The 15,311-nt window shown below is 39.7% G+C and overlaps 1 protein-coding gene across 1 annotated transcript in view; it reads left to right on the top strand.

Annotated features, from left to right (window-relative positions):
* The window catches only part of RTN1 (reticulon 1), a 226,529-nt gene that overhangs the window by 98,204 nt on the left and 113,014 nt on the right, over positions 1 to 15,311 (top strand). The window contains exon 2 of the mRNA XM_081290225.1: positions 11,113 to 11,883. Within this exon, the coding sequence (XP_081146351.1) occupies positions 11,113 to 11,883 (771 nt within the window). The remainder of the gene's footprint in view (positions 1 to 11,112; positions 11,884 to 15,311) is intronic.

The raw sequence follows: 15,311 nt of genomic DNA, 5'->3' as shown, positions 1-15,311 counted from the left end.
CACTCTTGCAGGTAGCTTGATTATTAACAGGTGAAAGTGCAGCATAAAGACATTAGGTAATTTGCCTGAGGTCACATAGTTAGGAATTGGTAGAGTCAGCATTTTTTTCCAAGGCATAGACTGTTAACCACAACACTTAGAAGTGGGTTTATAGAGCAAATTGAGAGATAACGTTAATGAAAATACCCAAACTGAGCTTGGCAGATGACTGGTCCCAAATCTGTGGATAAGATCCTAGGGATGCCAGGGGTTTATGTTACATGACCTCAAAGAACCCTTCGAGTCCTTTTGTATTTTGTTCTGATAATACCAGGCCTGACCAGTAAGGTGAAACAGGAAATATGTTGTGTCACATAGGGTTTCACTGATTCTACTATGACCTTCCAACGGTTACTGTTACCCACCCAGTGTCACTGCCAGGGCAGCTAGGGGTCCCAAACTACCAGTTATAAATAATGGCTTTGTAGTAACTTTTGTACCACACTAGGTTAGGAAACCTCTGTATATTGTAGATGTAGCCTTTATTTTGGTGCTTTGCATAAGTAAGCATTCAGCAAATTTTTCTTCTTAAATAAATACATGACTGGCAGTGAAATTTATTCTAAAGTTCTTGAATGTGACCAAATCAGTTGGTTACATGGAAGTGATCACCCAGTCAGTAATTGCTGAGCATGTGCAGGGTACAAAGCACAGTGCACAGTGCTAGAAATGCCAGGATATGAAGACATAGAAGATGATGATTCTCAACAAGTATATGGGAGAAGATAACTGACAGCAAAGGCCAAAAAGCCAGTGACCCAATGGCCAATTAATGCCCACAGCCTTTGGGATAGAGACAAGAAAGGAAGCATTAGAAATGGGATAACAAGAGCAAACTAGGGGAGGTAGGAGTTCACTGAGGAGAAGCCAAAGAGCCTTTCAGCTGAGGGAAGGGCTTAAGCAAAGGCACAGGAGTTGGAAATCTCCTAGTGTACTTGTTGCCTTTCTTGAGAAGCCTCAGAAATAAAGCCATCAAGGTAGGCTAGGACCCTGTGAAAGGACATCCTGAATTCTAAGCCTGATGGTGAGCAAAGATGGCCATCAAAAGTTTGGAGTGGAGAAGTGACATGGTGACAGTTGTGTTTTAGAAAGATGAATATGTCGGCCATGTGCAGGGCCATGCAGAGTGGGAAGAGGTGAGGCTGAAAGCCAGAGACACTTAGGAAGCTATCCAAACAATCCCAGTGGAAGGTGGCAAGGGTCTAGCTACGGAGGTAGCAATGGGATGGGAGAGTAAGGAGAAAGGTCATATGAAAAGAATTATGGGTGATCTTAACTACAAGACATTTTGAAAAACGCAGAACTGTGGACACAGTAAAAATACAAAGGTCCCCAGGGGTTTCAGTAAAGGCAGTGATGAATAGGTGAAGCCCAGAAAAATTTTAGGGCAGTAAAAATACTTGTATGATACCATAATGTTGGCTGCATATCCTTCCACATTTGTCCTAACCCTAGAACGTACAATACCAAGAGATAATCCTAATATAAACTATAGATATGGGGTGCTAATGATGTGTCAATGTAGTGTTAATCAGTTGTAACAAATGTACCACTCTGGACGTTGAGAGTTGGGGCGGGGGCGGCTGTGCGTGTGTCTTGTTCAGCCCAGGATTCTCTAACTAGAGACTATAAGCAGGCGGCTTATAAGCAGTGAACATTCTTTCTCACAGCTGCAGAAGCTGGTAAGTCCAACAATCAAGGCACTGGTAGATCTGGTTTCTGATGAGAGCCCACTTTCTGGTTCATAGATGGTATCTCTTCTCTGTCTTTACAAGGAAGAAGGGGTGAACAAACTCCCTTGGATCATTTTTGTAAGGACATGAATCCCACTCCTGAGGGCTTCTTCTTCATGATTTAATCACCTCCCAAAGGCCCCACCTCCTAGTACTTTTACCTTGGGAGTTATAATTTTGACATATTAATTGGGGTGGGGGATGGGGGATACAAACAGTCAGACTTGCATAGGGCAAGGAGCATATGAGATCTGTACCTTCCTTTAAATTTTGCTGTGAACCTAAATCTACTCTAAAAATTTTAGGTCTATAAATAAAGAGGAATTATGAGGAATAACTAGATAATTCTATGTGGGGAATGGAAAAAAAGCACTATTATTGGGCAAATTTATAATGCATTTTTTTGTTACTATTCATCTTATATGTAATATTGAGGAAATGTGAATAAGAAAGTTATTTTTCTCTTTTGAAATCAAAAGCCAAAATTCTGTCACCAAATGACCAATAGAAAGATGTTCAGGGACAACCTTCTTTTTGTTCCAAATGTAATTCTTTGCACGGTGGAGGCAACTTAGTGGTCTTTCTATATAGAAAACATGAAGAGTAGAATGCATCTCAATTAGGTGGGTGAGTTAGAAGATAGTGGTGAAGGTTACATAACTCTGAATATATAAAAACTGCCAAATTGTATACTTTAAAAGAGTAAATTTATGCTATATGAATCATATATCACCAAAGCTGTTATTTAAAAAAGCAATGGAAAATCTATGTAGGGCTTCAAGGAACTTTTCATAAGATCTAAGTAAATTATAAATAAATATTCACCTTCATCCTTCCTCACAACAAAGATTATTCCCTAAAGAAAGGCATAGAATCACATTTCCATGTTTAGACAGCAGGAAAACAACAACAAAATAGTGAAACAAAAACTGACATCAAAACAGCTACCCTCCCAGGCCCAGCAGAACTTCCACTCTCATCTCTTCTCAACCTCTGTGGCTTCCTGCTTTCCAAGGTGCTTCTGGGAACTCCATGGACCTCAACCGCAGTCCTTCTGCTAGGGCAGGTTAATCCCCTTACACATTTTTTTTTCTTTTTTCTTTTTTTGCTGAACGGATAACTTCCTAGGCAACACAAACCCGGGATCTTTGTAGGAGAAAAACAAAACAACCAAAACATTTTGCTGAATCATTTTTATGAAACATGAATTTTGCAATCCCCAAAGCAAAATCTACTATTTTGGCAGTCAACCTTTAAATAAGGCAGAGTCAGGGAAAGAAGAGTGGTCATTCGTGTTCTTAAACCCCCAAGCATGTCTTGTGCTTGAGTCTTTTGCTGGAGAATGCAGACTCATTTTTTTAAAATGTTATTCTGTTCACTGATCACATAGATGAAACTGGTAAATAATGGGTGTACCTGGATTTCTCAGGGCCCATTTGTCATGCTAAACCACAGGACACTTAATTTCAGAAGGAGAATGTTCCTTAGATGACATAGAGGCCCCTGGAAACTTGCTGGCATATCCATCCCTCACAGCAGCGTCTGTTGACAAGTGTGTCGCAGCCTCGGTACTCTGAGCCTGCTAATTGTGTAGCACTCAGGAAAGATGAGTAGGAGTGCTCAGGGAACAAGCCTTCAACCTCACTTCTGTGCAGGCTACCGCCATCCATCACATGGGCAGCCTGAGGGCAAAGGATCGAGGAAGGTGAATGCAGACACAATTCTGGTCACCGATTCCAGCTTTCAATTTTGAATTTTGCATTTACCTCTCTTCTTACTGTTATTATAGTTTTTTTAAAAAATTATGTTCACCCCATTTTTAAAACATTTCTCAATATAACAAGAATAATGTCCTCTATTCCATATACTGTCCTCTATACAGTATATGGCACTTTTTACTTTTATAATTTTAGAAAGCAGAGGTAGAAGCAATTCAACCACTGTGTCCAGAAAACCTTTTGGTATGATCAGTCTGTTTCCTGGCATTCTCTGTTTCTATTTCAGAGCAGTAAGAGAGGATGCACTGAGTTATGGAAGTATGGTGGTAAGCCACAGGTCCCTCGTGTCGACCCTAGTGAGTGAGAATGGGCTGCCTCCACGAGAGAGGAAGCTCATCCCTGGGCACTGGACACTGCCACTCCTTTTCTATTGTCTTGATAAATTTCAACTTTTCATGCACAAGGCAGTCATTATCAAGTTTATGACAGGATCTATGTCAGTTGCATCACTCAAAAGTACTTAATGAACATACATCAGGCATTAGGCAGACAGCCGTGTTCTCGCACTCTGGGGACCTTCGCATCTAAGGCAAAGTCCAGAGAGCAATGTGAGTGGTGGTCAGCTATCGTCAACTCCTTTGGCCCAAACTCGCCTGATAGTATGTCATTAAAGATGAAGAAACAAACTAATGGACAGATGGCAATATGTTGCAAATGATGTGTCCTTCCTTCAAAATAGAGATAATAATAAAATCAACAACTTTCATTTATTGAGCATGTGTCAGGCAGAGATTAAAGCATATTATCTCATGTTATCCTCATAACGATCCAATAATGTGGGAACTATTATTCTCCCCACGGTAAAAATGGATAAATTAAGGCTCTAAGATGTGGCTTACCCAGAATATCACAGTTGACTGTAGTAGACCCAGAATACAAGCTACCTAAGTAGGCTGCGAATTTGAATAGATTCCATTCATGTGAGAGAATCAGTGATAAGAACCGGGATTTTAGGATTGAAGCAAATCATGTTTGTCATCCTGTTCCTCAGTACTGCCAGAGAATTAAAAATAGAGTAGAATAGAATACAATACCTACTCTTTATGACATTACTGAATTTGCCATCCATTTTTCTGATCGATGACACTGGTAGATACAAAACCTGATTTTATCAGCACATGTGATTTAATGCAATAGTTTCTGTTTATTTTCATCCTCTTCTGTTTAGCTTTTGACCAGAAATAATGACCCATGAATCCTTCAATTTTTATTATAAATACTTCCCTGAAAGTTACTAATAAATTGAAACTCTGAGGATTAGAGTCACTGTAAATGCATTCAGATAGCTGAATTTGCTCTGCCCTTCCTGTCTAGCCACCCCCTGAGAGGGCATCTGTGGGTCCCCATGTTGATTCTTGATGCTTCCACATAAACCAGACTTGTAGATGGCCCGGGAGGCTACCAGAGAGAATGAGGAAATCAGACATGCAAAGTAATCCTTGGTTATATACATAGAGTAGTAATTTCTACTCTAGATAAAGAATGCACATTTATTTTGTGACTTTGTATTTAACAATATACAATATTGGTTCCTACCTGGGGCAATTGGCTTATGCTCTCTGCCTCAGTTCCCACATCTGCCAGCTCCGCAGGAAGCACTGACAAGAATTAATTGGCTTTCCTGAGCCTCCAGGCTCAGCTCTGCTTCTCAGTGCCAACAATCCCCACAGGATTCTGCTCTCGTGTAATTTACTGTCCAGAAGGACTTTCTGTTTATAAGGGTTCTATCTGCTAGGCACCATTATAATTCATATATATATATATTTTTTTTTTCAAATTTAGAAATTAGAATCTTGAGAATTGTTTAGGATATTTAGCTCAGTTTAAGAATATAGGACATGGCCACATTCAAAGCATTTAGATTATTTATTGTTTCTATGGTGATTCTAACCTGGACACATCTAAAATATGTGAAAAAATATTAAAAGAATTATATGTGTGATTTACACAGGTTTAGGCCATAAACCTGAAAAAGAAAATTCTGAAAACTATAATAAAGATTAGTGAAAATGTATGTATTTACATTTTAAAAGAGATTGACTTGAAAAGTAAATAAAAACATGACAGAACATTGCACAGTCCACTTTGTACAATAAAATAGACAATAATAACATGTTTTTTGCTAGTCTAAACACTCAGGTATACCAGTGACAGCATAAGAGCATAATATCTATGAGCAGACAAAGTTCTACACATAAAGAAATAAGTCAAAAAGCAAAATATATAAATGCATGTCACTATGGTTGGTGATTGTGTGTGCTCAGCTTTATAACTGTGGTTATCTGAGAAACTTGACAAGACAACCAAGTCTTTTTGAAGAGACTGATCAAAAACTACAATAGGTCACTATCACCATATAGCTGCCCGAAGAGATGATATCTGGAGAAATGTAATTGTTCACAAATGCAAGTGAACAAAAATGACCTTCCTTCAGTTATTGAGAAGTTTCAACATTTTTATGTACAAGCACAATGCTTAACACAAAGTCATCATTGTAATAATGTGCTTTCAAGAAATAAAATTTGCAAGAAATACAAATTTATCCTTATAGTATAGGAAGTGAAGTAAATTTGAAATACATAGGATTGTAAATTGCAAAAAGCATGCCGACAATGTAAAATAATGGGGAGAAAAGAGTAATGAAAGAGAATGAAAAACTATATTATAGGCATAGATTATAAGCAGTTGTCTGGTGGTAGTCCATAGCTTGGCCTACTTTTACAACCATTAGCTATATTTTGAAGTATTACAGCATGATGAATAGCTGCTTTCTTTCTTTTAGGGCCATGAGTCTCCTCAGACAATGCATTCACATCCATTTTCTACATGGTGGACCTTGCCCCACCTAGTCCACTGAGACTCAGACACTAATCTCTAAAACTCTCTCACAGATACACCCCAAATCATGCTTCATCATCTTTTGGTATCAGGGCATCTCATAGGATACAGCTATTCTGTGTACATCTAAAAAGATGCCAGCCCCTTCTCCAGAACTCACTCAAAACCTTCTACATTGTCCTTTTTATTCCATGAGAATTGTGATTTGGGGGACTTGGGCTTTCAGGATTTCAACATTTGGGATTCTAATCTTTTGAGATTGTGATTTTTTTTTTTATATAACTTTAGACTGCAGGGATTTTGATCTTTTGAGTTTTCAACACTTGTGATTATGGTGTTTAGGATGGTGTCTTCTGGGATTGTGATTGGCGCTAGCTTTGCTCAAATGACTGTTCCTCTAGCTGGCAGTATTTGTAGAATGTGAAAGGCGTCCTTCGAATTTCGAATTTTGTGGTGGGACACAAAAGTTTCTGAGTAAGACAAAGCTGGCAATATAAACATTTCAGGGTTGGCAGTTCTTCCCAATTGTTGGTTCTGGTTATAGTCTCTTAAAAAATATAGATGCAATCAAGATTCTGGTCCCTCAGTTATTCTCTGAGGCATCATCTCAGGGAAAATTATATTGATTATGTTTTAGAGGAAAGGAAGTAAGGAAGCTGTGTCAGACAGCGACATCCAATCAATACAAACATCATGGCAAGTTGAAAAGAACCTCTGTGGTTCTTACATATAACTTTCCACAATACACTAGGTCCTGCCTGGACAGATTCTGACCTCTGTCTGAGGGTCAACCAGGATCAGAACACTCTTGTTCTCAGACACAGCCCCTCTCCATTGCCAACAACTCATTTCTTACCCTACTTCTCACATGCCACGTTAAAATGTGCTCTTTGTAACTTGCATTAATTAGTCTTACTTTGTACTCAGTAGCTGCTTACAATAAGTCTAGTGATTGATTGGTTGATTGATTGGCCATTCACTCATTTATTCATTTGGTATTGAAAAATTTAGAAAATAACATGGACATATATGTCATATGTCATATAGGCCATATAAGCAGTATAAATTCAGTGCTATAAAAGTGAGGAAAGAGAAAAATAAGAAAGAGTCTGGCCCTAGAGGTATGGTCAGGGCTATGATCTGGGTATTTGTACCCCCTCCAAAATGTATATGTTGAAATCTTCATCCTCAATGTGATGGTATTTGAAAGAGAGGACATTGGTGTGGTGATTAGGTCATAAGGTTTGTGCTCATATAAGAGACCATTCAGAGATCCCTCACTTTTTCCACCATGAGAGGTTACAGCAAAACCAGACAATGAATCTACCAGTACCTCAATCTTGGACTTCCCAGCCTCCAGAATAAATTTCTGTCATTTATAAATTATCTAGTTTATGGTAATTTTGTTATAAGCAGCCCAAATGGATGAAGGTGGCATTTAAGATTATTATCTGTTTTTTCCTTTTCTTTTTTATTTTTTGGGGTACTGGGGATTGAACTCAGGGGCACTTGACCACTGAGCCTCATCCCCAGTCCTATTTTGTATTTTATTTAGAGATAGGGTCTCACTGGGTTGCTTAGTGCCTCGCTTTTGCTGAGGCTAGCTTTGAACTTGGGATCCTCCTGCTTCAGCCTCCTGAGCTGCTGGGATTATAGGCGGGTACCATTTTTAATGGCTTGAAGTTGAAGGGAGATTTGTATGTAGAGACTGGAAGGATGAAGTGTCAGAGAAGTGATGAGCTGTTTATAACTGGAGCTTAATGTTTGAATTGGAGAATGAAAGGGGCTAGAAAATCTAGTCAAACAAGTGTGAAGGGCTTTGCATGCCTGCAGTGGAGAGTAAGTAAGAGGAGCAGGGGAGGCTGGCTGTAGGATGGTAGAATTTACACTGTCTCCAACACCAGGCTACAGAGTTGAAGGATTACCCAGTCAGACAGGGCAGAGTCCTAGTCTGGGTGCTGAACAAGAGAACTCTATGTTGAGTGTGATAACTCTGGGGTCAGGAGACAGTGGGCTGGAAGGATATTCAGCATGCCTGTACAGGCGATAATGTTCAGGAGCCCTATGGTGGCCCCTGCAATGGAAGTTTTTGATGGAATGCAATGGGACAGTTTGATGATGACAGTGGAGCATTCCCTTCTCATTTACCACACCTCCAGACTAATAATACCCATGGACAAACTCCTTACTTGCAAATAATTGTGGCAGAGAATCTCAGGATACAAATATCTTCAGTGAAATATCTCAGATTAATTTCCCTGTCTCCAGTGAGGTCTACCTGTAGGCTGAGTGATATAATGAAAGAAATTTTAAGAATTCTATAGGGTAAAGGTGTGTGTACACTCATGGATTTAAATTTCATCACTTCTTTTGATGGTCAATGTATGTTTGGGTAATATGGCCAATCATTGCTATTATTCCTTTTACAACTGAGTGTTTTGTTTGTTTGTTTGTTTGTTTGTTTTAAGGCAGTCTTTTTTTGAGGAAGTGCTATTAGAAGCCTAGCTGAAATGAACAGATTTGAACTGGTCTGTTGTTCACAAATTTGGCTATTTGGTGAATGATGTGAGTGTTATTATCAATTTGCAGGAACTTCTAACACGTCTTCTCACATAACTCTGATGTTCATGTTTAATTCTAAACTTCATAATGATTTTCTTCATTTTACAAATATTTACTGAGTACCTACTATGTGCCAGGACTTGTTCTATTTTCTGGGTTACATTAGTGAGCAAAATAGTCAAATATTCCTGTTTTTATGGAGCATACCTAGCAAGAAGGGAAAATTGATAAATAGTAGGTAAAAGAGTTCGTTATACAGTATACGAGAAGGAGATAAGTGATATAAGGAAAAAAAAAGTAGAGAAGGGTAGAAGGGAACAGGATTCCCAGGGAGTAAGGAGCGCAGAGCAGGTTGTGATTTGAGGTACAGGATCTAATTCCTCTTACTTAAAGAGGTGACATTAGAGCCAAAATTTAGAGATAAAGGAATTAGGTATGCGAGTATCTGGAGGAAGATAGTTCCAAGAAAGGAAAACAGCTAATGCCAAAATTCTGAGACAGAAGAGGGCAAGCAAGGGAAGAAGTTTTGTGTTATTCCATTCCCCATGGACCAAAAAAAAAAAAAAAAAAAAAAAAGGCTTATTGCAATCAAGAAGGAAGCTAGGGAAAGACAAAAGTTACATTTATTGTTCTTAATGCTAAAGCAAAATTATTTAGGGAAAAAGAACTTTATAAACTTATTTAAGGAGGTGCAAAGCATTCCTGGAGATTTTCTGGCTTATAGGTTGGGTTTGAATCCTGATTCCACCACTTACTGCCCAGGAGAGCTGAGTTCTTTAACCCTTTGTTTCTTAGCTTTCTCATCTTGAAGATGAAACTAACAATGTTGCCAACTTTCAAGTATTGAGTCAATGAATAGATGAGTCAAAATAAATGAAAAGATTGAAATTACGACTGCTGTAGCAAGCACTCACATCTATTGGTCTTATTATGTTAGTAATACTACTTTGATTATTTTTGTAGGAGTTGGTGCCTTAGTCCGGTTTATTCTCGAGTGTGTCTCAAGGGCTTTTATACTGTGGATCCTGTGTGTGCGTTGTATGTGTTTATGCATATGTGTAATGTGTTTGTACACTGGTGTTCGGAGTGTGGAATCTAATTTACAAAATTGCTATAAATGATCACTAAATTGTTTTTAAAAAGAAGTAGGTAAAAATTCTACTGCTTACCACACAGTAAATCCTTAAAAAAAATGTTAGTTTTATTCTCTGGCAGAATTTTATGACAAAGAAGAACAATAGAGGGTAAACAATAGAGGGGTTTCTTTTTCTGTTCACTATTTATGTATGTATGTGTGTATATATATATATATATATATATATATATATATATATAATTTTTTTTTTGCTAAAATGATGGCAAGGTGAAAACATTCTCTACACTCAAACTTGGAAATTTGTTTTGCCCTTAGCACCACCGGTGGAAGGAAGGAATCCATAGTAGAGCATTTGATTTAACTGGAAAGGAAGTATTTGGTAGTAGAGGAGTGAAGAAAGAGGAAAACAAAATGAGGGAGGAACCTGAAGAAATAAGGAAATACAGCATTAATGTGATAACAACTTTGGGGTGAGGCCCAGAACTAGGAGACCCCTGAGGACCTTAAAAAATAAAATGGATGTAGCCCATCCAAAAGGAGCAGAAGTCCCTGAGTGACAGGGCAGAGCCAAGGGTCTCCTGTGGCCTCTCCCAGCTCTTCAAGTCTCCAAGACTAGTCCTCAAGGAGAGAAGTGAGTACCCCCACAGCCTGGTGAAGCCCAAATCCTGAGTAGCCAACTACACTATTGTATTTCCAACTTACCTACATTTCCACCTCTACTTAAAGAGCCATTAAGACTTTAGCTGGGAAGAGGGTTTATTTTTTGTTAAATTGTTACTGTGTGTTGAAGTAGTAGATGTTAAAAATCACTCTTCTAGTCCTTTGGAATCTGTTTCTGGACCTGGAAGCTTATATGAGTCATTGGGCTCTGCCCCTTAGAAAACACCAGAGATGTGGCCTATCAGGGAGACAAAGAAAATTAGTTTGCTGCCAGTGATCCAAGGGCACATTCTTGAGAAGAATGGATGCTGTTCCTCTGTGAGGCAGGGCTGGCTGGGGGGTTAGGCAGGAGTGAGATCTAAACTCAGGTACCCCACTCACAGTCTGTTGCTGTTTTGATTGACAGGCATGGCTGCTGTCTCCAGTGCCCTGGATCGGTCCTCAACAACACGACAAGATGGGGAAGGAGCATGTTACACGTCTCTGATTTCTGACATCTCTTACGCACCCCAGGAGGATTCTACATATTTCACTGGAATTCTTCAGAAGGAAAATGGCCACATCTCCACTTCAGAGAACCCTGAGGAGTTGGGGACTCCTGGCGCCTCCTTACCAGATGTGCCTGGGATGGAGTCTCGTGGCTTATTCAGTTCAGATTCTGGAATAGAAATGACGCCTGCAGAGTCCACTGAAGTGAACAAGATCCTAGTTGACCCCCTGGACCAGATGAAAGCGGAAGCCTATAAATACATGGACATAACCAGGCCAGAGGAGGGGAAAGGTCAGGAACAGCATCTCCCCGAGTTAGAAGAAAAAGACTTGGATTTTAAGAACAAAGACACTGAAATCTCAACAAAACCAGAAGGGGTTCGTGGACCTGACAAACCAGCTCCTGTGGAGGGAAAAGTCATCAAGGACCACTTATTTGAAGAATCTACCTTGGCTCCTTACATGGATGATCTCTCAGAGGGGCAGCACAGTGCTCCTTTGATCACTGCCCCAGTCAAAATCACGCTGACGGAGATCGAAACTTCTTTCGCAGCTGTTACTCAAGAGAACTCTCCCGAGAAGCAAGATATCTGTCTGAAGCCAAGTCCTGACACAGTCCCCACTGTCACTGTCTCAGAGCCTGAAGATGACAGCCCAGGATCTGTCACTCCTCCATCTTCTGGAACAGGTAAATATGCTGAGCTTCCCTGTCTTGGGAAATCTCAGCATATGGAGATCTAAATTCCTAAAAAAAAAACAAAAAAAACAAAAAAAAAACAAAACTGACTAAGGAATGAAGAATTACATTCAAGATACTGGGCTACCTGGTCCCCTTAAATCTCATTTAGTTTAACTGATTTAATTAGCATGCAACTTTTTCCAGGCCTGTGTCCATTGTATAAAGTTGAGATCTGGGATTTTCCTTTCAGTCCTATCAGACTTTCTGGGTAAAATTCTTCTTTCTTCAATTGAGGGGATAGGTAAGAATGACACTGGAAACATCAATGTCCTCATGTGGCCCTAGTGTTCAGAGCAGAGAGCCGGGTGCTGCCTGCTTCTAGGTTACCATTCCTCCAGGACACCCGGGTCTCCTGAAGGCATCATGGGGAGCACTTCCTGGTTGGGCTTCCTCCCTCAGATACTTGGACATGCCTGGCCCTAGCTCTAAGTCTGTACCATGATGGAGGAGGGCATAGTGGCTTCAGGATCTAACAAGGTTGTTACAGGTAATGAGAGGAAACCTGAACAAAGAGCATTTCTTCCCTCTCCTTCGATCTCACCTGAACTTTTAATTTCTTTAGTATATTGAAGTTCTGCTCAACAGTTTCTTTTCTTTTTTTTTTAAACTAAATAATATTATTTTGTTAGAACAGAAAGTTTAGAATTCACTAGGCTCTTGATCTTTTCAATTTGAACATTCTCCTACTCTGACTCAAAGCAGGATGTTAAACCACACACAGACTTGTTTTCTCAATCACAAAGGAGACCTCATGTACCCGAGTGAAAGGCCAGGGTGGTAGCAGGAGCTTCCTCAGCCTGCCCTGTCCCACTCATCCCTTCTCTCTGTAACACCACTCAGCCTCTCTCTAGCCTCTTGTATCTCTACCGCTCACCAGTGCCCATGAGGCATCAGGATGAAAGGACTCTGAGAGGTCCTTGAATCTTCCCATGCCTCTGGTGGCTGGTGTTCTAACAGTACCCAAAAGAACCTTGGTAAGCCTCTCAGGTGAAAAAGCTTCCAATGAAGCTCCAAATGGAACCACAGCCTCAAGGAGAGAAGTGAGTGCCCCCACAGCCTGGTGAAGCCCACATCCAAGTATTAGAACAGAGTAGGCTTAATGAAAGGCCTTCCTCTCCTGTTTCCCTAAAAACTTCAGCATGCATCCCTCCTCTTTCCCAGTGTCACCTCAGACTTGTTCAACTATAAAGCTCCTGAGTCCCCTGTAACAACATCTCCTGCACCAAGTCTCTGACTTTCTAATTCATTTATTCACTCAGCAAACACTTTGTACGCCTTTTCTTCTGGTCATGTATTCTAGGGGGCACAAGTGAAGAGGTAATTAAAAAACAAACAAACAAACAAAAAACAAACCTTGTTTCCATCCTTAAGTGGGACAGACAACAAAGAAAAAAGTTCTGCTTTGGTATGATTTGTGTTCTGAGACAGGGAAACACAGAGGGCTGATGGACACTGGAGTCCAAAGCCTCCCTAGGTGAACTAAGACTGAGATTGGCTCTCAAAAGAGCAGGAGGAACCAAATAGGTGAAAGGGGGTGGGTTTTCCCAATCCAAGGAGATGCAAATACATGGAGGTGTGAGGGCATAGTGAACGAAACACAAGACGTTAATTGAGATTTGGATATTGGTGGCTCCAAGTGGATTAGAATGTGACTCATCCCAGCCTACAGCATGAGATAGGGACATACCTGGGACTCAAAGCCTCTTTGTACTCTTTCTGGCAATGCAAAGAAAACCCTTCTTCCATGATGTGAAGATACCTGATGCTCTGAAGATGTAAGCTATATAATCACATGTGTTTTCAGAACTCTAGACTGTCTGTGGTCAGTCCTGAAGAACACTGGATGTTCCTCAGGAAGAGTGAAATGCCCCATTGCATTTACATAGCACTTGCAAATCATGTAAAAATTATAGCTTACAAAGCAGGTGACAAAGGCTTGATATGGGGTCCATTGTTATTAGGGAATTTCAATATTTTTCTTTTTTTCAGTAGCCAAAGCTCACTGGAGTCTGGAGCAACTTCAAAGGAAAATAAAGACAGATTTGGCTTATGTGATTTTGAAGTTTCCTGGTCTTGGATTGCCCACCTGGGGTTAGGGCAATAGTTTTCTCTGTAGTTGCAACAAATATGCATTCTAAGCAAGATTTATTCAAGAAACAGAAAGTCTCCTGACCCATGACACAGTTCTCTCCCATGTTCAACTCCTCTTTCCATACACATCCCACATCAAAATATCCAAGTCAAATAACAATAGATAAAAATGGGAGGACCAGCTTGTTACTGAGGTCTCTCTCCTTGTTCTTTTTATTACAAGAGATTATAGTACTCACTAATCTTCTTCTTGTGAACCCTGGCATGGTGGGACTCTGCCCAAGGATAATGGGAAGATAAGACACCTCCTGGGTCTCGAATTGCTTTACCATTTCTACTGCTCCCAGAAAAGATACTAAGAATTACATATAATCCTATGTAGAAATTGAGGGAAAGAAAAGCATTCTATGCAAAAGGAGTTCAGTTTATCAATACTTACTAAGTAAGGAAATCATTAAATCTGGAAAATAATTGGAGAAGAATTCTAATGTTGAATAGTTTTAGCTATAGACTCTGACATTTAAGCAAGGAGTCTAATATATTTCCCTGAATTCCAATAGATGATTCCATTTTGTAACATTATCCAGCATATTTAAATATTTCCATTTTGTTAAATAATATACCCTGAGGTGGAAAACAGATATTAGAAGTTTCTTTTCAGCAAAGGACAGTCATTAAAAAAAAAATTGAAGCATTTTAGAAAAATGTAGTAAATGTGATGCACCAGACCACTGATATGTCAACCTCACATTGTTTCCACCACAAAAACAAGCTCAGTATGGCAGTCCTGAGTCTTGAGTGTTGCTTGATGTGCTAGCTTCAGAAAGCACAATAATAAAAAATAAGCAGTCAAAAGTAAATTTGTCACTGTGTCCTATTCAATGGATTAGATAAATGCACGGAGGTATGAGCCAGCTGAGAAACTAAAAGTTGGAAATGATTAATAAGAAATAAAAGAAAAAAGACATGAAAAATAGTTTATAGCAGGGGCCTGGTGGACAGATTGGACCTGATGGGTCTGTTCTTGAACCAAGGAAAAAAGGCCTGCAAATTCTTTATTTAAGGGGAAGACATCAAAGGACCTATTGTCAGGAAGTGTTCTTTAAGGTAAACAAAGTCAGTAGGAACAGGATAATTAGGGCTTATCTATTTGCAAAATATCTTTTTCATGCTTAGGGCAGCTGGTGTCTCAAGGCTGTTGAGTACGCCCATATTTCTATCACCCCAGAGCAGCAGACATCTGAATTCAAAGCTATCAAACCCATAAATCCCACGCCATGCATGGA

This window comes from Spermophilus citellus (assembly GCF_964194105.1).
Source record: "Spermophilus citellus genome assembly, chromosome: 4".
Lineage (NCBI taxonomy): Eukaryota > Metazoa > Chordata > Mammalia > Rodentia > Sciuridae > Spermophilus > Spermophilus citellus.
This window is presented reverse-complemented; position numbering and strand designations above follow the sequence as displayed.